This window comes from Anopheles darlingi, chromosome X, assembly GCF_943734745.1.
Source record: "Anopheles darlingi chromosome X, idAnoDarlMG_H_01, whole genome shotgun sequence".
Classification (NCBI taxonomy): domain Eukaryota; kingdom Metazoa; phylum Arthropoda; class Insecta; order Diptera; family Culicidae; genus Anopheles; species Anopheles darlingi.
The window spans coordinates 6,248,004-6,268,735 of NC_064873.1; the positions used below are offsets into that span (position 1 = coordinate 6,248,004).

The following is a 20,732-nucleotide window of genomic DNA, read 5'->3' on the forward strand; positions in this document are numbered from 1 at the left end:
GATCCCCGGGTATTTCCGGGTTTTCCGGCCGCCACCCACCGCTTCCTCATCACACACGTTCGCACACACACACACCCACACACACAAAACCTTACGCGTAGATAGTTCTCCATCGTTTGTGCCATTATTGCGGTAGAGAGCCTGGTAGGTAAGGGATGTCAGGTCGTTGACGGCTCCGGTTGATCGTTGGTTCGGTGTCTAGAACGGTGGTTGAAAGCCGGAGACCGAACAGAAGTTGAGACACACAGGGGCACACACACACACACACACACGCGAGCACGCGCGCGCGCTATCTCCGGTGCCCGTGTGCCGGGGACAGTTCGTTAGCGCGCCTGGACCCAGCTATAGAGGCAGGTTCCTAAGGGAGGGAATTCGAGCCGTGCGACAACACTCCCGACGATGATCGACGCGACGACAACGACGACGACGACGCAAAAAAAAACGGCAAACGAACGAACGAACGAACCGTGCGATCGATGCCGGGAGGCCTTCCGAGGCGAACTGAAGCGCTGCTGCGCGGCTACAGCTCTTCCTGGTCCCTAGGAGGCGGCGGCGATGGCCTACGATCGCTGCGAACGCAGTAGCACAAGCGGCGATCAAGAAGAGAAGGGGTAGGTCTGCGCCGAGACCTCAGGCATCATAACCTTACCACACACCGCTGCCGCTGCCGCCACCACCACTACCACCATCATCATCATCACCATTCGTACCTCTCTCCTCGCTGCCTCCTGTCTGATAGCGAGAACCACATGAAACCGAATGTGAAAGTGAGAAATACAATAAACAGCGATAGACAGAGAGAGAGAGAGAGAGAGAGAGAGAGAGAGAGAGAGAGAGAGAGAGAGAGAGAGAGAGAGCTACTTATCCTGGCTACCGGTTCCCAACTCTCTGGGGCGCGATCTAAGGTTAAGGATCAGCTGGAAGCTCCCGTGTTGAACGTGGGTCATCGGTGTCGGGGAGTCGGGGTGAAGGGGGTGTTGGAGTGATCCATCGATCGATTGCACGATCGAATCGAAACACGCGCACGGTATGCGGTATGTGTGCCGACGGGGTACGGATTGCCGTCATATCCGCATACGAATCTACCAAACGGGGCGACGCGACGAAACCGAAATGGTGCCTGGGCATTCCGGGCAAGGTCGCGCGCCCAATCGGCCCAATAGCCGCTGTGTGTGTGTGCCTCTCGCAACCACCGCGCACCACCGCCACCGTAGTGGTGCGGAACCGACGGCGGACGGGACGGGGGGATTTCCACAACCAAACACATTTGATAGCACCTGGCAGGCGCTAACAGCACACCACCACCACCACCACCATCGCCAACGCCATTTCGATACGATTCGCGCTTCCCTTTCCTCCTTTCCCCCTCGCGGCACCTCGTGCGGGTGTTGCAAACGCAGCATCAGCCACCCAGTCACCCAGCCAGCCGGCCAGCCAGTGCCGCCACCGTGTCGTCATCGAAGCCGGAGGTTGGGGTTGGGGGGAGGGCGGTGCGTAAGGGGGGGATGAAGCAAAGGCAGCAGAAGGATGAAGCAATCGGCAGGCCCCCGCTGCCGTGTGTGACTGCTTCGAAGCTGCTTCACCGCGCATACACAGGTACACGCGGTACACCGGCCTATCAGCCTCCCCCTCCCCCTCCCTTTTGGGTATACTACCCCCGGAGGGCCGGATGCCGACGTAAAGGATTCGAGTACCTGTGCAACTTTCGAGCAAATCGACAATCTCAAACAATATGTCACACACACACACACACACGCACACATGTGGGGCACGCAAATGTGTGCGTGTATGTGTGAACTGGTTATTTGTTGGAGTTGGAGGGGCGGTTGATTACATAAACAACAGCCGGGGGCGCACGAGCGCGCGCGCGCGCGAGTGGCCTTAGCTCTACATTCGACTTTGGCACTGTTAGTGCAGAGGGAAGAAGGATGATCAGCGAACAGACCAACCACCCCGCGTCAACCGAACCGAAAGCCCAACAGCCCCTGTCCCACCCTTTGTGACCTCGTTTACTTTCGCGAACTCGTGCGCGATCTGCACAAAAAGTGAAAAGCCCTACCCTGGGTGGGGAGATTCGGGGGGGAGGAAGCGCACAGCGCGAAAAGGAGCAGTAGGGTGAGGGGGGGGGAGGAAGCGCACAGCGCCAAAAGGAGCAGTAGGGTGAGGGTAACAAAACACCGAACACAGATTTGCGCCAGGGTTCGTCGCTTGCTCATTGCATCTCAAATTGTCGGAGGGAGAAAAAAAAGAAAAAGAGAGAGAGAGAGAGAGAGAGAGAGAGAGAGAGAGAGAGAGAGAGAGGGAGAAGGGGGCCATTCGGAACCCCTTCCGGACCGGTAGCACACTTCCAGGTGATTGATTCCCACCGGCTTCCGGTCTAGCAAATGCTTGATGGCATGGCTGGCTATCGCCCCGCTTCGAACTAGATGCTAGAGAAGGTCTTATCTTCTTCTAAGTCAAACCCTGGTACGCTGGTGATAAACCATGGCACAGTGAAGATTTGGTCGCTAATTTTTAATCGTTTGCAGCGCGACTGAGTGATCACTTAAGCAATTCTGTGGACAGCGTATTTTAATCATAGTACTCTGTTTATTTAGTGGTGGTAATTTTTTTGTCAAAATTGATCTACGCCTTCAAAAGTGATCGCGGGTTGGAACGCAAAAGGTGAAACAACAAATCATGCACACACTCATTATTAAAACTCGTTTTGGTTGGAGCAAAAAACTGCGAAAGTCTTAAAATTTTTAAGCTCAATACAAAAAAAAAGCCAAATAGGACCCTAGAGCACAGCTTCATTGCCAAAATCCCTGCAGGCTATATCTGTATGAACAAGTGTTTGCAACACTTGTTTGTTTGGTTGAACATGCATTTGGATTTGGACGATGGAACACACGTAAAAATGCGTTTCGAAAAATATCGTGCAAAAAAAAAACAAGACTTTGCCAATCATAGAGGGAATGATTTAGGAGATAAATTTACAGAGATAAATTTGTTTTATTTACGGAGATAAATTCGCCCATAAGATGATAACCAAAGCAGGATGGGATTTGACATTTTGCGGCGACAAATCAAATGTTTTCACCATTAGGGCAACGTTTTTATTGGACAATTATCAAAAGGAAAATGAAAAATTATATCAAAAATGTATAGAAACCAACTGAAACTGAAGGTAATGTGCAAAACGAGAGCAACTGATGTGACAAAGCAAAAAATTGGATGATGTCAAAGTGGAAGTTAATAAAATATCATAAAAAGTGAAGGAATAGTTTTAATCAATACTTTACAATAAAAAAAAAACCTTACAAAATGACATCTTTCTTTTCTTTATACGTCATTTTTTTAGCTGAGATAGGGCTTATTATGTGCGGCCAAATATTAACTGTTCCACGCTTTATACATCGAATGATCGCATACGGATGTGTAAGACTATAAGAGCAAGCTATTAAGCAGAACAATGGCAGACGCCGACGACGACCCAGCCCGTTAAGTTATCTTCGGCATTTCGGGACACGAAGAAAAAAAACACCCAAATCGATGATGGATTCATGTCAGAATAACAGGACTACATACATGAATCTTCTGTCAAGGACCACCGTCGCCGGTTGTCGGCCCCTCGATAAGTAAGTAAGTAAGCTGGGAAAACCGTAACCGAAGCTTCTCCCTTTTCCAGGCTTGTTTCACCAGTCAGCCAACTGCTAGTTGAACAATTACAACAACAACAACAACAATAACAGTTAATCAATCATATTCCTACTCGAATGATTACAGCATCACACAGCGAGAGGGCTGGCTGCGGTGGCTGCTGCGGCAGTTTCTTGCATGCCAAACGGGGCACCACCATTGTTGTTGTTGGAACCCCCATCCGTTCACAGAGCCGTTCACCTCAACCAAATCGGAATGGTGCCATCTTGCGATATGTGCTTGGCGTGGAAACTCCAAGCTCGCTTGGTGAAGCGAATGGTTGGCGGGGTGGTGGTGGTGGTGGTGGTTACTGTTGGCCAGGCAACAGAAAACAAAGCAAAACACAAAAGCATGCAGCAGCTCTGCGCAGTGTTTGCTCACAATGGCGCTGTCAGCAAATGCGCTGCCACCGGCGTCAATTATGGAGTGGTTTCGCGCGATGTCCGGTGGGGGGCATGCAGCAAACTCAATCGAATCCCCGAGATCGAGAGCCTCAAACAGTACTCGCTGCACCGAGCTTCCCTTCCGCGTGGCTTCCGGAGAGACAGAGAGACAAAGAGAGAGAGACAGAGAGAGAGAGACAGAGAGAGAGAGAGAGAGAGAGAGAGCAAAGAAAAGCCAGGAATATCCGCGGAACTACGCGACCTGCAAAAAGGCAAAAGGCCTGCGACATGCGATCGTTCGGGTTTCTCGGGCTCCCCTGCTGACACACACACACACATACATACACACCCACAGCACACGTGTCGCAGACGCCGGCCACTAACACGTGCCATGGCGTGCGCAAGATGGTGCGCAGCACACTCCGTAGAGACGGAATGGAGGCGAAGACGACGAGAGAGATGAGAGACAGAGAGACAGAGAGAGAGAGAGAGAGAGAGAGCTGTTCCGCGTGCTGTTTGGGGCAATTGATGGTAATCAACGCGGGCGCGCGCGAGCGCGTGCGCCTAGCATTCCAAGGCATTGTGTGCGCAAACCCCATCAATCGATGCACAAAAGCTCCTCGCGTGTGCGGTAGGAGACGACAGTGGAGAAGCGACGAGAAGGGGGGACGGCGAAAAGAAATCAAAATTAAACGAGGCACGACACAGGGCCTAGCCCTCCTGCGACCCCAAGGCGGAACAGGAACAGCATGGTTGCCAGGAAGGGATGTGAAGGGGGGGGGGGGGGGAGGGCGGTGAAAAGGACTTACCGTCGGAACAGTAGCCGCAGCCACAGGATACCAGGGTTGCCGCTGGTAGCAGTGGGTGTCCTTACATTCCGGTGGCACCGCCGGCAGCAGCAGTTCCCCCTTCCAAATCTCGTTCATCACGCTCCGGTTGGCAAGGAGGAGGTTGGTGGGTGTTGTTGTTTGACGGTCAAGTTCGTATTACCCTGTCGCACACACACAGACACACACACACACACACACACAGACAGACCGGTCTCACTACGCACAAACGCACTACGCAGGTTTCGCACGCCGCCGGGCACTATAGAGGTTGGGAGGCTACACCCGATGACGGCCAACAATCCCACAAGAACAATCCCTTACGTCGAGTCGGGTGTGTAGCTCCCGGGAGTAGAGAAAGCGTCACAACCGCCTCTCATCAGCGTGATGATCTCGTCTCTCTTTCGTTGCGGTTGCTGCGCCTGCTCCTGCTACTTGGTTTGCGGATCGTCGTCGTCGTCGGTAGAAAGTTGGCGCCAGTTGAAGGTATCGTTGGCGTGGTAGGGAGTGCGGGAAGGGGGGGAGGGGGGGAGAGGCGTATCTTTTGCCAATAAGCACTTTACCTACCTACCTTCCACAGCACGGAACCGCAGGCGCAGTCGCAGTCGCAATTCCAGCCGCTCGCACCGGCTGTCGAAGGGAAAATGAACTGTCGTAGAGTGAGTCCGGCACGCGGTTAGGCGACGGTACTCGCCGCGCACACCGAAACTCGCAACTACCCGGTGCCTCCTGCGTGTGTGCTTTGCTTGCGGTTTGCAATATCTACCACCCCCCCCTCCCTCTCCCGCCCCTCCCCCCTCATCCCCACCACCCACCACAACTTCCACATTGATTGCATGTGTCTCTGTATATGCGCGCATTATGCTTGTGATTTCTCTCCGCATATCGACACGACTGGCGGGCGCCAGATCAGCGAAACAAACCTCTCGCTACGCACCGCACCATGCCCCGTCGTGCAGGTGCGTTTCAGCTTGGTGGGTTTAACGGTGGAAACACCAAATCATCGCTTTCCCGCGCGTACACGCTGTCCTTTTTTATGCTTAAGGAGTTTCTCATTGCTCCTGCCGCTATTCGAATTCGGCTGCTTGACCCATTCCACATGAGCCCAATGAAATTGCTTAAGCCTTTACTAGTCTCCCTTGTCAGCTAGGACTTTCGCTCAATATCATTAAAAAAAACGAAATCGAGAACAAAGCCTAGCGAAAGGGTTGTTGTTATCTTGCGTTGTTCGGTCGAGTTTCCTTCAGTTTATTTAAATTTATTTGACTTATAGAAAAGAAAAGAAAAGAAAAAACGATTCCATCCTGTCCTGTGACTGTTTTGTTGTTGTTGTTGTTGTTGTTGTTGTTGTTTTGCTGGCTACGAGCTCATCCAACGCACCTGCTTCCTTTCTCGGTTGTCCTCCCCTGTCTTCACTGCCTTGAAACAACCGTCTTCTGCAACCATTACTCAGCTCTGTAAGCATCTTCAAGCGGCATCTTCAACTACTCTCGTCCTGCCGGAGGCTTTCTTTTGATCGAACAGCGCTGGTGGCGGCTACGAAACACGCTACTGTTTCAGCCACTCACACGCGGACACACATCACTCTACTTTATTGAAAATTTTGGGCAGGCGGTTGCACGAAGTCGAATTCAAATGTGTCCGGATCCGTGTCGCGACTGTACCGGATCGATTTCCGGAACCGATTTAAGCAAGCGTGTGTGTACGTGCGTGCGTATATGTGCCGGTCATTTTACTTTTCACATTCGATATCCTATCCCGAGCTTCTCCTCTGCCTTGTTGCTTCAGTTTTTTCAACTACATTTGCTTCTTCCGCTTCCTGCAATGTAACAGGCGTTGAGGGCCAGTAGCACCAGCAGCAGCAACCACATCAACAGCAGCAACAGCAGCGGTATGCATCTCTTCTCGGGCAATTTACGATGATCACCATCGTCTTTTTCTCGACTATTCATCAGACCATCATCAGGATTGGTTTGTAGGAACTGAAATCTGGAGGAGGGTAAGGGATTGGAGGGGCAACAGGGAGAAACGGGTTTCCATACAACAAAGGCAGCACGTACGCACATCCACTCATCGACGACGCCATCGCTATCCCGTCTGATTCAACTACGATTAGTAGCAATTGTTAAAATATCCGTTTCATACTTTTTACTTTTGTTCAAAAGCTGCTGTTGCTGTTAATTTTTATGTTTGTTTTTATCCATCCGTTGGTGGGAGGCTAAAGATGATGCAAAGAGATATCAGACGGGGAGAGAAGCCTGTGCCAATCAAACTATTCCCACTATCTATGCCAATTAGAAAGGGTGGCATTGCATACGCTAACTGTTAACGGTTTCTTTTGAGTCAACCGGTATTACCTTATCATTCGTTCTATTCGTTACGCGCACCTCAGTGATAATTTTAAACACGCCGCACTGTACAATAGTTGCTCATGACTGTCAGACTCCTATGCTCCAATAATTGAAACCCTGGGCCAATGAACATGAAACAAACACCGCCTCAAAGAGCTGAAGATAAATAATTATAGACAAACACGAATATGGGAAAAGAGATAGATAGATAGAGCGAGAGCGAGAGAGAAAGAAAGAAAGAAAGATAAAGGATGAGGGCTTCATTTTTGCAAACCTGTTGATACAGTTAACAGTTTTTTTTATCTTCATCTCTTTTCTTTCCAATCCCTCTTTAAGAGGGGCAATAGCAGGTGGAATCGGCCGACCACTGTCAATGGAAGATACAAGCACACAACAGAATCCCAGCATTATATCATTGGCAATAAGTATAAGAGAATCTTGGCCCCGTGGCACGACAGAATACAACCCAGAAATGTAACAGCTCTTATCATCGCTCGCGCGAAGTTGCGGGTTATTCTCGCAGTTAAAGACAGATGTGTTTGAGTGTTCCCCTGTGTGTAAGGTTACTATTTATTCTTTCTCCCACTTGTTCTCACTAGCGATAGTCGATTAATTTTTCTCAAACTAATTGTTTGCTTTTAGGGACCATCGCGATGCTTGAATCAATTTCCAGGTTTTCTCTTCTATTGTAGTTCACGCCCGCCTTCAGTAATTCAGTAATTCAGTTTATTTCTCTTCTGTTATTGTTGGTTGCTGCTTTCCAGTTTGCCCTACGGGTTTGGTTATTAGTTAACTTCCACCCCTCCTTTGTTTGCTCCCGTCTTTTGTGTATTGTTGCCCTACATCGAATGAAGTGTTGTGGGTCTAATTTCCTATTTCCAGCCTGAAGTGTATGTGATTTGTGTTTTGATGTTATTTAAAGGTGTGTCGACCGTACGTACTGTTTACGCACAATTTCATCCGTTTTCCGCAACGAGTCGCACTCCTCTTTTGCATAATGTCGAACGGCGAAAAGGAATCGGAACCGGTACTTAAAATCCGACGGTTTCCGAACAAATAATTTAGGAAGGGAAAGGAGCGTGGGCGGAAGGAGGGGAAAGGTGTTTTTACCAACATCTCGAAACATATCGAACATTACCAGCTACGGGATAAGGGAGGCCATGCAGCAATGCAATTTTATCTATGCTTCGGCCTCTCTGCTTATGCTTCTACCTCTCTCCCGCTTTTAATCAAGCATGTTCACGCATTCGTTTCCGCACAATGTCATCTGTATGTTGTTCAATTTGGCGAACTGATTATTAATTCAAATACGAAAATTGAAAGTTTTGTGAATGAAAGTATTGATATGGAATTAAGTGCTATATGCGCAGGCGCATTAAGAAAAAAGAAAATTATTGAAGCATTGAGAAAAAAGAAGTTAAGGAACGGGGCGCACGCATAAGAGACAGATGGAAGCAACATTAATAAATAATGTAACGCGGTGACCAGCGTTTAAATCACCTTCCATTGAATCCATTTTTGATTGAGAGTGCAATTCACTACAAGCAACGAACCAAACACTAGCTATTCTTTTCTCCGTGCCCTCCTCCCTTCCGCCACATTTCCATTAATTTCAATGTAATTTACGGAGCAGTTGACTGCTAGATTTTGCATTAGTTTGCCATGTATGGGATTATTCTGGATCTATTGAATGAGAGGCTCCGCATCCCTAAGCTGTTTATATCGTGCGTTAGTAGTAGCATTTTCGAAGAATATTTCTTGACTCTCTGCTCATTAACATTCGGCCTGTTTGTGTGGCATTACGTGTTTGATGTTTAACAATATCCTCGAATTTAACCGCAAATAAAGTTGAATGATTGAAAAAGTTAAATGAAGAAGAATCATAATGATCGGTGCTGACAACTGCGATTACACCTCCGTTCCATTTTTCGAAATTAAAAGACAGCATGTTGTTATGATGCGCATTGCGTTCTTCTCTCTTGTAGCTGATGTCATATCTGCTACAGATTGCGTTACTCTCTGCCTGGTATAGATTACTGTCACCGCTGCTGCTGCTGTTGTTCTCTTTATATTTTTTTTTGATGATGTTTCTACCGTTGGTTGTAGGTTGTATGTATGCTACTGGGACGCATCACATAGCATACTTTCTTGTCCACTCCCGGGCAAGCTCGTTATATTTTTCTCGATCTGTTTTATATATTCTGGCGATCTCTGGCACTAGCGGATCGTCAGGATTTGGATCACATAGAAGCGAGCAAATCGACAACAAGACTGCAAAAATAAGAAAACACACCACACTCTTGTTAGCAAACTTGTGCTGAAATATATGCAGTATATGTGTCTGAAACTTACCCTTTGAAATTGTTAGCGCGGGGGACCATTGAGATCGTAAAATGTCAAGACAGATTGACCCATTACTATTAATGTTGGGATGATATATGCGTGTAGTAAAAGCCACTTTCGGTGGTTTAAATGGGTAATCTGTTGGGAAATGTATAGTCAGAAAGAAAACACCGCCTTGGTATGGACTGTCGGGCTGAAATTCAAAGAACGAAGAAGATGGAAATGTGTTATTGTGAACATTTTACTAGCTAATAAAGAAAGAAAAATCGGCGCAAATGAACGCTGTCATACGCATATGACATAGATATAATTGGTTGATTATTATGGTTGATGTTGCAGCATCCGCGTCGATTTACAAAGACTGATGTCTTCAAGGACCTTATTTATTTCAAAATCTCTTTTAAATATTACGATCGGTATTTTTTCTTTTTTCGTTCTACAAATACCAAATCTGTGATTATTTTTTCCGCTGATCGAATGTTCCAATGTGTATGATAGGGTACGATGTGATTGGTACGGTGACTATCGTTTGTCGTTTGACAAAGATTTTTTTAGCAACTCGACATTCCCCATAATCAGAGTAGTGGAAAACAGCATAGCACTAATTAATAGAAAAACCCAACACGTCAAAGCTCAAGAAATAGTGCTAACATTATATTCTTTTTGTAATAGCGACCTTGTATACCTAATAACCAATTATTCGTCATCCTTTTTCTATAAAAATAACATTTATAATATCACTTACCGGGCCCATGATAGTAGCTTGCCAGTGGAAAACTGAAAATAAAATTAAAAATAGTGTATTATGAAAATACCTTCAATATTCATTCAAGAAATACAAATTTGAAGTTCAATTCACTCATACTATGACAAAAAAATATATTTGAATTGAACTGTGCGTGTATACATGAAAAACTAAAATCAGAAGCGGATTGATTGTGTAGTGTAAACCACTTGTAAGCGAACAGGGTCGACTAAAATGCGCAGAAACACCGTAAGACCGCGCGAAAACACCAAACAAATTGCTCTCAATTGTCAGCAAAAGTGATATTAGAAAGCTCGTTTGCTGTTAAACAACAAAACCAAATCAATTCATTTTAATTACGTTTCTGATCTAGAGTTCATGATCTATGCTTTCATATCTCCAATGTGCATATTGCTACAAATATACTTACGATCATCACCGACGGGACCAGCTGAGCATTGCGCCGGAGGATCTCTGCCCAAGTCTTGTAGTTCCTATGAATAAAAAGGACATTTATCAAAATTTGGAGTTTTGGAACTTTTTCATTTGGAATACTTTTTCTTTTTGTTGACAAATGGTTCTTTTTGTTTTTCTGATTAAAATCAATCGTTGATAAATCAGATTTAAAGTTTTCAATCAACACTCTAGAAAATCATATGGATTTGTTGGCGATTATATACAGGTTATAGATAAACTAAACAAAATCCTAATCGACTGACAGCAAATGGTAATACGTTGACGGTAGGATATGTGCCACGAACACGTCTCGACAACGTGTTTTGTTAGCTAAAAATAACCACATCGTTTCTTCCCACATATATGCGCCTTGTGCTATGCGCACGAACCGACCAACAAACTAGCCCTCGTCTCGACATTCCACACCCCATAAGGTCAAGGCACATGGACATGATGTAGACGGAATCCTTTGCTTAAATCCGGATATGCAGACGATTTTCAGTCATAGTTTGAGTAAGTGGATCTCGGTACCGGAAGAACTGGTATAGTATTTAAAACTCATGTCAAGCCAATGCCACACCATTAAATACGGCCCCACCCGTGATATATAAACAAAAAAATGCCACACCACGATCATTTCAAATAAACAAAGCGATGGTCGCAGTATAATAATTGGCTACAACTAAGTTCTAGTATTTTTGTATTAGACTTTTCTTGCCTACAGTTAAAACATAAACCAGAAGGATTGTTTTCAATATCAAAAAGTAAAACAAAATGGAAACAAATGTTTGTTAGTCTATTCCTTTGTAACTATCCTGCTACTCGTGCTTTCCACTGCCGATCCGATGCGGCATCTATAGTTCTAGGATTCATCCGGGAAGATCATAACTTCGCTCGATGTTTTCGTCTGCTACTTTCGTCTAATCTGTTTTTACTCGATGGTACCTATTTCCCAGCGCATGTACTGAATCCGAACGTTGATTGGTATTAAATAATGTAACTGATTGCCAAAATTAAATTCGAAACATTTCCTGCATTACTTGCCAAATTAAACTCAGTTACGTAGCATTCACAGTTCATCGTGAACACACAAGCAGCTAAGGGACTCTATTTTGTTTATCTAACTTTTCATCATCCCATCTAACCGATGTCCTGCATTTTCTTCTTTTAAAGCATGTTTGAAGAGACTTAAAAAGGCTATGCTGTAGCAGTTCAAGTAAGTTCTTAATCTTCGCATCTTCGCATCTACGCATTCCGCAAGGAGGAATTAAACTTGCTTGCCTTTGTATAAAATTAGAGGAATGTGCAGTGAATGGCTAAACATATGTTACCCCACCGATAATCAAATTGCTTACCTTATTAATTCTCTTTAATGCCATTTTTAATCAGCTACGCTTCTGCCACAAATGAACGACGGAACTCTGGCGTCCCGAAGAATTCGGTAACTGTTACGGCGTTGCTTCGCACTCTACGAAGGCTCTTTTTGTCCGAGAGTGCTCTGGCTGGCTCGCCGCTAGTTGTTGGTTGTTGATTGGCGTATTAACGTACGAGCAGCACGATTTCAATGGTTCTGATGTTCTGATTGATAGAAGGAAACCGCGAACACAGCTGGACAGTGTTCTCGCTGCTGATATGTCTCAGCTTCGCCTGTTGGATGTATGTAACGTATGTTAAGGAATAGCAGGAGAAATTTAAATGGATACTCTAGCTAAAAGTTTAGATGAATACATTCGCAACACATGAACGTGCCATTTCGATTGTTCCATTTTCTCTTCCGTGCTTACCTTCGTTGAACCACCTCCCTCTGGACACTCCTCGTTCACCCACAACACTCGAGAAGTAGTGCTGCACCCTTCCGAGTGTTACCTCCGGACAGGTGAAGCTTACGCTTTTAATCTACAAAATAAACGAGCTTAGAGCACAAAGGACGCCGTGGAGATTTCTCCAAAGTTGACAAACGCTGTAAACCTTGCCGTAAACTTATCTTCACTGCACGGACACACACACTGTTTTGGCGATCCATCATCGCGCACGTTAGGTTATGTGAGGTCCAACGATGGATTCGGACGATGGATGGCAATAGTTGGATTGCATGACGCGCATATACCAAAGGTTTTGTCGATGATGCATCAGAGTAGTCGTCACACAGCAGCAAATCCGGGAGGGGTCCCCATTGTAATCGTTTCATGAGATTATTTTATGCGGAAAGAGAAATGAGAATGCAAAAAAACATAGTTTAGTGGTTAATAGTGCATTAATGTTACATTCAACGGTATCCTCAGATCGTGCAAAACCTTTCGCGACAGAGAAAGGTAGAGAGAGTGCGCAAGATAGAGAGAGATAAATACATAGAGAAGTAAAAAAAGAAGGAAAAGCACCTTCATAATACAATTTTGGCACCGCGTTGACGAGAAAGTCAGTATGCAAACGAAACCCTCCAATGAAACTCATGGGCAAGGTAAGTGCACTGTAAGGTGACCTAAAATGGTTAGCATGCGGTGTAGATCCAGCAGCATCGCGATAATGATTGCTATCCAATTCTGCTGTTCAAAAACTAATGAAATGACATCATAAACCCCGAGCATACGTCGACGGTCAGACGACACTGGTGTTGTCCTCGGACCCATTAAAAGGTCTTCCATTTCCTTGCTTGTGAATTTTTCATTTGATCAACAACTTGAAATTCAACGAGAAAATTCGGAAAGAGATTGTGGGTTGGTGTGGGCATCTCTTTGGTGGAACGATGAAAAAACAAAACCAACAAAGCTAAACGTGAACGGAATCACATCATTTGGGGTTTCTCCCTTTTTATGAAGGAAATTGTCGAGAAAAATGTCTTCTCGAAATTAACTCGTGTATGTAGACGGGACACGCACAAATTTCAGCGAAAAACGGCCTAACTGCAGCAGGCGATGAAGAAAGAAGATCGTTCACAGCCGCTCAGAGGAGAGAGCATGGAGAGAGTGAGAGTGATGGATTGAAAAAGATGGAGCAGAAAAAAAGCCATTCGGAGACGGAAAACACGCGGAAGTCCTAGCTAGATTCATCCCGTTCCGTGCACTTTCGGACGGTTTCCGGGGTTGAACACTCAAGCGAAACAGTATATCACACATGCACACACACACACACACACACATACGCGAGAAACGATTTCGCTTCGTAAAACAATCTGCCACAATTCTCGCGGTCAGAGCGATCGGGATAGCTTAAAAAATGGCGTTACCCACTCGCGATGATGATCAGCTTGTTCTAGAAACCGCCTAGAATCTATCTGATCGGCAATTTGCTAGAACTGCTAGGCTCAACCACGGATGTCCTCCATTCGTATCCGAGGCGAACGCCACACCACCGCTCTTGGCTCTTGGCTCTAGGTGCGGAGGTCACACGGCAACGATTTCTCTCGACACTGCTGCTGCTGCTGCTGCAGAAACGTGTTAGCGCAAAATCAAGGAGCTGAAATGGTGTGCTATAGCATTTTTAGCATATATATTTTCCCTCCCAATCTGCGCACATTCGTCCTCTCCGGAAAGGAAATAGTAAGAAAATCGGAAGATTGTATTCGAACATCGAGAGAGCAGGATAGGGCGGTTCAGTTAGCGAAGGAGGGAGCGAGCGAAAGAGATTTCTACAGCGAAAGAGAGCAACCACTACATGCGCGTACATGTATTCCCTAACATGAGCGAACAAGTCGGAGCAGGCCGCGTAGAAAAACAGTTTTACAGCGAACCTAGCACTTTTGTCTTCTGCAGAATAATGCTGCTGAATACTTTTTCCAATGGATGGACCACCCAGCGTTCGCAGCGCTGGATAGACAAAATAGTGCGGCCGCGAACCGTTCTTTGTATGAGGAAGGGGAGGGGGACGGATGAAAGAGGGCAAACTGCTACACGGTACAATTCGTACCCGGTTTTCTGTGCCAACTTTTCGCTACAGCACAGGCAGCTATGAAAAAAAAGGAGCAAGGTGGGACACGTCGGATCGGAGGAGGAAGCACACACGCAGCAAATAAGATGATGAGATTTGCGGATCGCTAATTCCGTTATTTGAACCACAGGAGTCTAGTTCTGGCTAACACTGAATCCTACTTACGCGCACTTCCGCCTGCTTTTAAAACCGTCGGACTCAGCCGACGACGAGACTTCCGAACCTCCCAGTCTGCGATTTCGTCTCGAAAGAAATTACCAAGATGGCTACGTTTGCCCGCACGACAGTGACTAGCTCCTACAGCAGAGACTGACAATAATAGGGGTGCTGCAATTTTCGAGCTACGGTTGCGGCGGCAACACACGCACACCAGGCTACAAATTGCTGACGGTTCTTTCGAGCAGTTGCTCTTGTAGAGTTGGATGCCGCGTTTATGCTTACTACTCCAGCTCTTAAGCCGGGGTCGCACACCCCCTAACAAATCGTAATACGCGGGGTGTACCTTCTCCCTCTTCTTGCTTATTCAGGCACACACCGTCGATGGACCGTCGACTCCCCGATCCAACAAATGGTTCCGATCGACTTTTCCATGGTTATCGGAAAATTGACTTGAATTACCTAATCTACATCCTCAATCGACCAGAGAAATCAGTCACCTCGTTAAACATTTCTCAATGCTCGGTGCCAGCCCTGTGGCCATCTTCGTGGGCAGACCATCAGCCACCGGAATTGTGGCAATAATATATACGATCTAACGAGAGAATATTTCATCCGTTTGATAAACAAGGCAATGATAGATAAAAATCTGTCCGAAACCGGTGGGCATAAATTGCCACAACCAGCTAAGAGAAAGAAAATTTGCCTGCCGCAAGTGTTCTTGAGCGATGGTTCTTCCTTTCCGTTCAATTTGATGTTTTCCTCATCGCTACTGCTGCTGTGTGCGTATAATTGTTTCTCCCGTTTTGCAAGATGTATTTACACCATCATTTCAGCCTTTCAGAAAGTAGATCGTGCAATGGATGACGGCATTTCTGTCCGTGTTGGTTGAAGCGATGCTGGGGGACGGCGAGCCATCCAACGAATGCCCACACGCACACAAACACACCACATTGCCGATACCGTTTGACGGTGACTAAGGTTACACACAGCCGCGTTTCACTTGGCCGTCTCTGAAAAGACGGACTGTATGATTTTGTATTGAACGATTTCAATCGATCGATTATTTAAAACCATACCCCTCTTTACCGTAGAAAAAAATGGGCCGATCGGATATGATACGTTCGTTTTCTCTAGAATCCGGGTGTGTCGTCATATCCGTTACTTTACACAGTTAAACTGTCGCACACATGTCACTCACTCTAGGGCTTGCTGACCCTCGTACCTATTCGAGTTATCGAGAACAACCGGGGGCGAAAGTTACGAATACCTTATACCCCTGGTGGGCAATTGGTTGATGGCTGGATGTAGCTTCCTAATTACGAAACACTTCAATTAATATACCTGCGACTGCCTGGTGACGAACGGCTTCGGAACGATCGAATTTTTTCGACAAATTCCGAAGCAATGCAATCTAGTACTCTAAAACTGAGATGCGTGCTGAGATGCGTGATTGTGTGAGTGAGCAAACTGACCAATCCCGCTCGTGTTGGGAGAAGACGATACCACTTAACGAACATACACACACGCGCGCATATTACAGCGGTTTCGGAAAAGAGGTAGTTCCAGAGTGATGCACCAAATAGCCGTAGATGAAGCATATGTGTGCGTGTATCTGTGTGTGTGTGTCTGTGCATCGGCACCAACGTTGATCTCGAACGTTGCGAAAGAACACCACAATAATACATACGCGCGTACATTTTAGGAGCAGCACCTATCGGTTTTTGGAAAAAAAATATCGCGTTCGTACATGCGCTTCTTCAGGGAGGAATGCTTCATGGTACTTTCTGAAATGCGTGGCTCATCCGATTTTTGCTCAAACAAGTGCGTGTATGTGTGCACGCACCAACGTAGAAGATGTTGTGGAACAAAATGAAAAGTCGATGACCATTACCATTGTTCACTTTCTGATTCGCCCTTTTGGCAGATAATGGGTGTACTCTCGCCACCGCTTAAACCCCGGATTAACGTTAGCAGGGCAATTAGTAATGTAGGATGAGAATAGAAAACTATGCAACAATTTTGCAGTACCTTCCAACAAGAGATGTTCTACTCACGAAAGACGGTCACCAACTTTTGCGAGCCTTCCCGACTGCCTGTGGTTCACACCTTGGTCTGTCAAACCAAACAGCGGCCGTCAATCGATCGGCAGTATGTCTGTTCTTAGCAGCAATTGCCATTTCGAGCAATACTCGTAACCGGAAGTTTCAGATCAGTGAAAAAACAACAGGGAACAAGATTTCATTGCATCATTAGCTCGTATTATCAGCCGAAGCGAAAAGCGAAGGCTTTTTGCTAGTCTTTCAAATGCGTTTGCATGTAATAGATGGCGATATGGCCATCGATCAGCACGCTCCAAAGCTCTGGAATCGAGCAATCGCAATATGTGCAACTCGATCGTATTCGCAATATATCAATAAACTGTGCTTCCGGACTGCGAAATGCACTGGGCGTAACGCAAATTATTAAAACTTACCAGTTATGGGGCTAATTTTGTACGCGGAAAGTAATTTCTGCAAAGTAAAAAACTTTTCCGCTGAAAAATCCAGGACAGCTAAAACACGGTGAAGTCGTCAACCTTTAAGTATATCCTTCTTGCGGTATTATTGCCACAAGGAGGTTACTTTTTTAACGCTTTTTTCGTTTCCTTGAATGCTCTCAAGTCATCTAGCATTGCTAAAACAAAACTAAATAATCAAATCGATGTTGCTGCTGTTTAATCACTAAACGCATGATATACAGCAAACTAGTCCGAAAAATATAAATGGAAAATATTCGCTCATCATAAAGCAGATATAACAGAAACATGTTCAATTCAAAGGCCTATACAAAGAACCAAAGAACCATATTAGAGTTCATTGCTTGATGTTTGAGGGTTTCTACGAATTAGTCTCTTGCATCTATTGCTCGAGTATATCTGCTCGAGCTACTCAAACGGAAGCAGCAGTTATTCAAATGTGTTCGAGTTCGATTCGTCAAACGTTCGAAAACCACAGTAGGTCGTACTTCGGTTAGGATTCATGCATGCGCATTTCAGAGCATTGCTAAATTTCGGTGTCGTTTTCTGTACCAACTTACTTTTGAGCTAATGAATTAAACTTGAAACGATACACACTTTGTTTGTGAGTAATTTTAACCGAAAAATGTATGTTTAAAGTATCGGTTAGCCCGCACATCAATGTCTCACTAACACACTCAAGCATTGAACCTCTTGAACAGCATCATTGTTAAGGGGTTTTAAAGTGATCTTTTAATGACATGAATGTTGACAGGGCGACGTTCACGCCTCGTTCGTTTCGGCAGGGGAACCGTTCACGGAGACGGCCTCGAAAGTCTGCAGACGGTGCAGTTTCGGTTCGCGTCACTGAATCCCTGTGATCATTTGTGTGTGTATGTGTGTATGTGTTTCACGTTTTTTTGTTCAATGGTATTTTGTACCCGGGACACGGGAGAAGCCCGCAACGACGACAAATAGTGCGCGGTGGGGGTGTGGGACTGTAGCAGCAGCAGAGCCAACTTCCCAATATTTTAAGGTAGGTGTTCCGTGTTCCGTTCCTGTTCCCGTTCGTCCAGGCCGTAATCTACTGACCCTACGCACGCACACACGGATAGGGTAATGTCAATCGGGTCAGCCACCACTGCACTGCACGATTGAATCCTTGGAGGAGGAGTAGCAGCAACCCACAGGATTCACCAATGTGGGGGGCCTACGGATCGCCCACCCACCCCCCGTTCCGTAGCCCTAGATCGCACCGGATGATCTGATGAAACTAATCTTTCTATTTGTTCTTTTCGTTGCAAAAAAAACCGGACATTCAACCCCATTCAGACGAGTGAAACGAAGGAAAACAGATGAGTGATGTGCTGACGAGTATACCCCTTAGGGGGGATGAGCATCTACCTGGGGAGCCCTTTCTTTTCCTTTCATCTCGTCGGCTGGCCCCCCGTCTGCGCCCCACAGACACACCGACGTTGAGCTCGCCCGGAGCTTTCACACGGAGCCACGTTCAGAATTAAAAGATTAAATATTATTGACCGGCAGTCGCCCATTATTGCCCTTGTGTGTTTGCGTGCGTCTGTGTGCGTCGTTTATGCGTGTTAGTGCGATGTGGCTGTCGGTGTAGAGTGCGCGGTTCTCATCAGTGTCTCTGTGTGCACAAAGTGTACGTATCCGTCCCGTCCGTTCTGTGCACGTCCGGCAGCGTAGAGCCGATCCGATTAGAAACTTCAATCAACCGATCAGCCTTTGGTTCGTGAAGCCATGCAGCTGGCAATCCGGAGTGGGGGGTGGGCCCACAGCAGCAGACAGCAGCGAGCATAATAGCTGCCCCTAGAGTGGCGAGATGTGGCGACCGGTAGTGTGCGGGTTTAAGGGACACGATAAGGCAAAGGAGCCCGTGTAAAGGACGGCCACTTGGAAGGATCTAACAGCCTGTGACAACCATCCAACCACAGCCAGTCAGCGTTTTTCAGCAATTGAACTATTGCCCTGCCTTGCCCTCTAGCTGCTCTGGTGTGGTGTATTACGGTTTGCTGAGCTGACGCTCGGTAGCCAGTCGCCCCGGGTGACATGTCCGACAGCGACCTAGATCGGACGCTTGTGCACCCGGATCAGGCGCAAACTGCTGCCGTTCATCGCGGCCTGGCCATCCCGATTGAGCCGACGACGGTGCCAACTGGGCTCAATCGACAACACGCCGTTACCTGCCATCAGCAAAAGCACCTCGCGAACCCACCAATATCTACTGACAGCTCGTCGGATCCGCCAACTCCGGCTCAGCAACAGCAACAGCAGCAGCAGGTGCCCAACCAACGGTATCCGCACTATTTTGCGCTGACCAGCGGCGATGATCCAGTGGGCTCAGACGAGGCGCCTGCGGTCTGCCTCCTGCTGTCCGACGAGCAACAGGGATGCGGTGTTTCGCAGCTGCAGCGACCTCCAGTTGCCTTCGCACACCCCCCTCCCGTACCACACTCCACAATCAGCCGGGACAATCAGCCAAAGCGCATCAGTACATCGCTGCCGCTCTACTATGCCAAGGTAAGTGCTGGTAACCCTAATTCTCTTCCGTTTTATCGTTTTCGGGGAGATTGACTTGTATCCGCGAGGGTTGTTACGAACAGTATACGGCTACTACATGAGCGCAGGCATTAATTGTCGATAAAAAACAACAACTATAACTTCTGTCAGTTACCTGCTCGGATAGTTAATCATTTGCTGAGCCATTCATGAACGGCCCAGTCTGTGCAGTCGTTACGAGCGGTCGTCACAATCAAATCCGTCTCTATTGGTCACAGGAACATGCACAGAATCAGCTCAAAGATGCAGCTGGAGTCCTGTGTATGGTGACTCGGCATTCTCGATTTCAACAGTGACATTTTTGTGCATCGTTTGTGACCCTACTCGCAAATGGCTTTCAACATCCTCCCGCTTTCCCTTTTTGTTTTTGGAAGAAAAACAGATCAAATACTATTTGGGAGAGGTGAAAAACTTGGGAGCAGCGTGTTTGTGCGTAGCGATGGAAAAGGATTGTAGAATAAGAAGAATAAGCAAAAACCGTTGCCAACTCAAACCAATACTTTTCGGTGCACGCTCGCTATACCGCTCGTAGGCTATACCGATGCTTTACGTGGATCCGATCACCGGTTGATGCCCAACGCTCCCTGTCCAATGTTTTGGAGGTCCTTGGTCGATCCAAGGTCTGCCTGCAGGTAGAGACTGGAACCACGTTGCACCGCATTCCATCATCACCGCTTTAATCAGGGTAAACCAGATTCGGGTTTGGAAGTTTTCTGAGTCTGCTGCCTGGCTGCTGCTGTTGCTGTAATAGCGTGACCCTGGACAGGGGTTTGCATGGAAAAGATG

The 20,732-nt window shown here is 46.7% G+C and overlaps 3 protein-coding genes across 7 annotated transcripts in view; 1 reads left to right on the forward strand and 2 right to left on the reverse strand.

Moving 5' to 3' along the window:
• LOC125959237 (progestin and adipoQ receptor family member 3) overlaps positions 1 to 5,542 on the reverse strand; it is an 11,093-nt gene extending 5,551 nt beyond the window's left edge. For 2 of the 3 annotated variants that reach the window (XM_049692061.1, XM_049692053.1), the window contains exon 1: positions 4,874 to 5,542. In XM_049692061.1, the coding sequence (XP_049548018.1) occupies positions 4,874 to 4,990 (117 nt within the window). In that variant the 5' untranslated portion in view covers positions 4,991 to 5,542. Of the gene's footprint in view, positions 1 to 95; positions 335 to 4,873 lie in introns of those variants that run through there. The other variant, XM_049692067.1, reaches the window with a different exon arrangement.
• A 557-nt stretch (positions 5,543 to 6,099) lies between these two features.
• On the reverse strand, positions 6,100 to 16,984 carry LOC125959333 (ubiquitin-conjugating enzyme E2-17 kDa). 3 transcript variants are annotated; one of them, XM_049692162.1, is made up of 7 exons: positions 16,898 to 16,984; positions 12,571 to 12,792; positions 12,142 to 12,433; positions 10,761 to 10,824; positions 10,331 to 10,362; positions 9,595 to 9,778; positions 6,100 to 9,513 (listed from the first exon to the last, which is right to left on the reverse strand). In XM_049692162.1, exons 3-7 carry the CDS (start codon positions 12,163 to 12,165, stop codon positions 9,374 to 9,376), a joined length of 444 nt encoding a protein of 147 aa, XP_049548119.1. In that variant the 5' UTR covers positions 12,166 to 12,433; positions 12,571 to 12,792; positions 16,898 to 16,984; the 3' UTR covers positions 6,100 to 9,373. The 3 variants fall into 3 exon arrangements, with proteins under 3 accessions (XP_049548119.1, XP_049548125.1, XP_049548112.1); XM_049692168.1 differs by lacking the exon at positions 16,898 to 16,984 and adding an exon at positions 16,761 to 16,882; XM_049692155.1 differs by lacking the exon at positions 16,898 to 16,984 and adding an exon at positions 14,876 to 15,033.
• Positions 16,985 to 18,189: 1,205 nt separating this feature from the next.
• The window catches only part of LOC125959079 (serine-rich adhesin for platelets), a 42,075-nt gene continuing 39,532 nt past the window's right edge, over positions 18,190 to 20,732 (forward strand). The window contains exons 1-2 of the mRNA XM_049691859.1: positions 18,190 to 18,399; positions 18,696 to 19,907. Of these exons, the coding sequence (XP_049547816.1) occupies positions 19,437 to 19,907 (471 nt within the window). The 5' untranslated portion in view covers positions 18,190 to 18,399; positions 18,696 to 19,436. The remainder of the gene's footprint in view (positions 18,400 to 18,695; positions 19,908 to 20,732) is intronic.

What these genes read in the sequence shown, in the direction of transcription:
- LOC125959333 (XM_049692162.1), bottom strand. Translation starts at nt 12,165, where the DNA reads ATGGCATTAAAGAGAATTAATAAG. An exon ending in CATTAAAGAGAATTAATAAG is followed by an intron (nt 10,825 to 12,141) that starts GTAAGCAATTTG and finishes TTTTATTCATAG; the next exon opens with GAACTACAAGACTTGGGCAG. An exon ending in CGCGCTAACAATTTCAAAGG is followed by an intron (nt 9,514 to 9,594) that starts GTAAGTTTCAGA and finishes TTATTTTTGCAG; the next exon opens with TCTTGTTGTCGATTTGCTCG.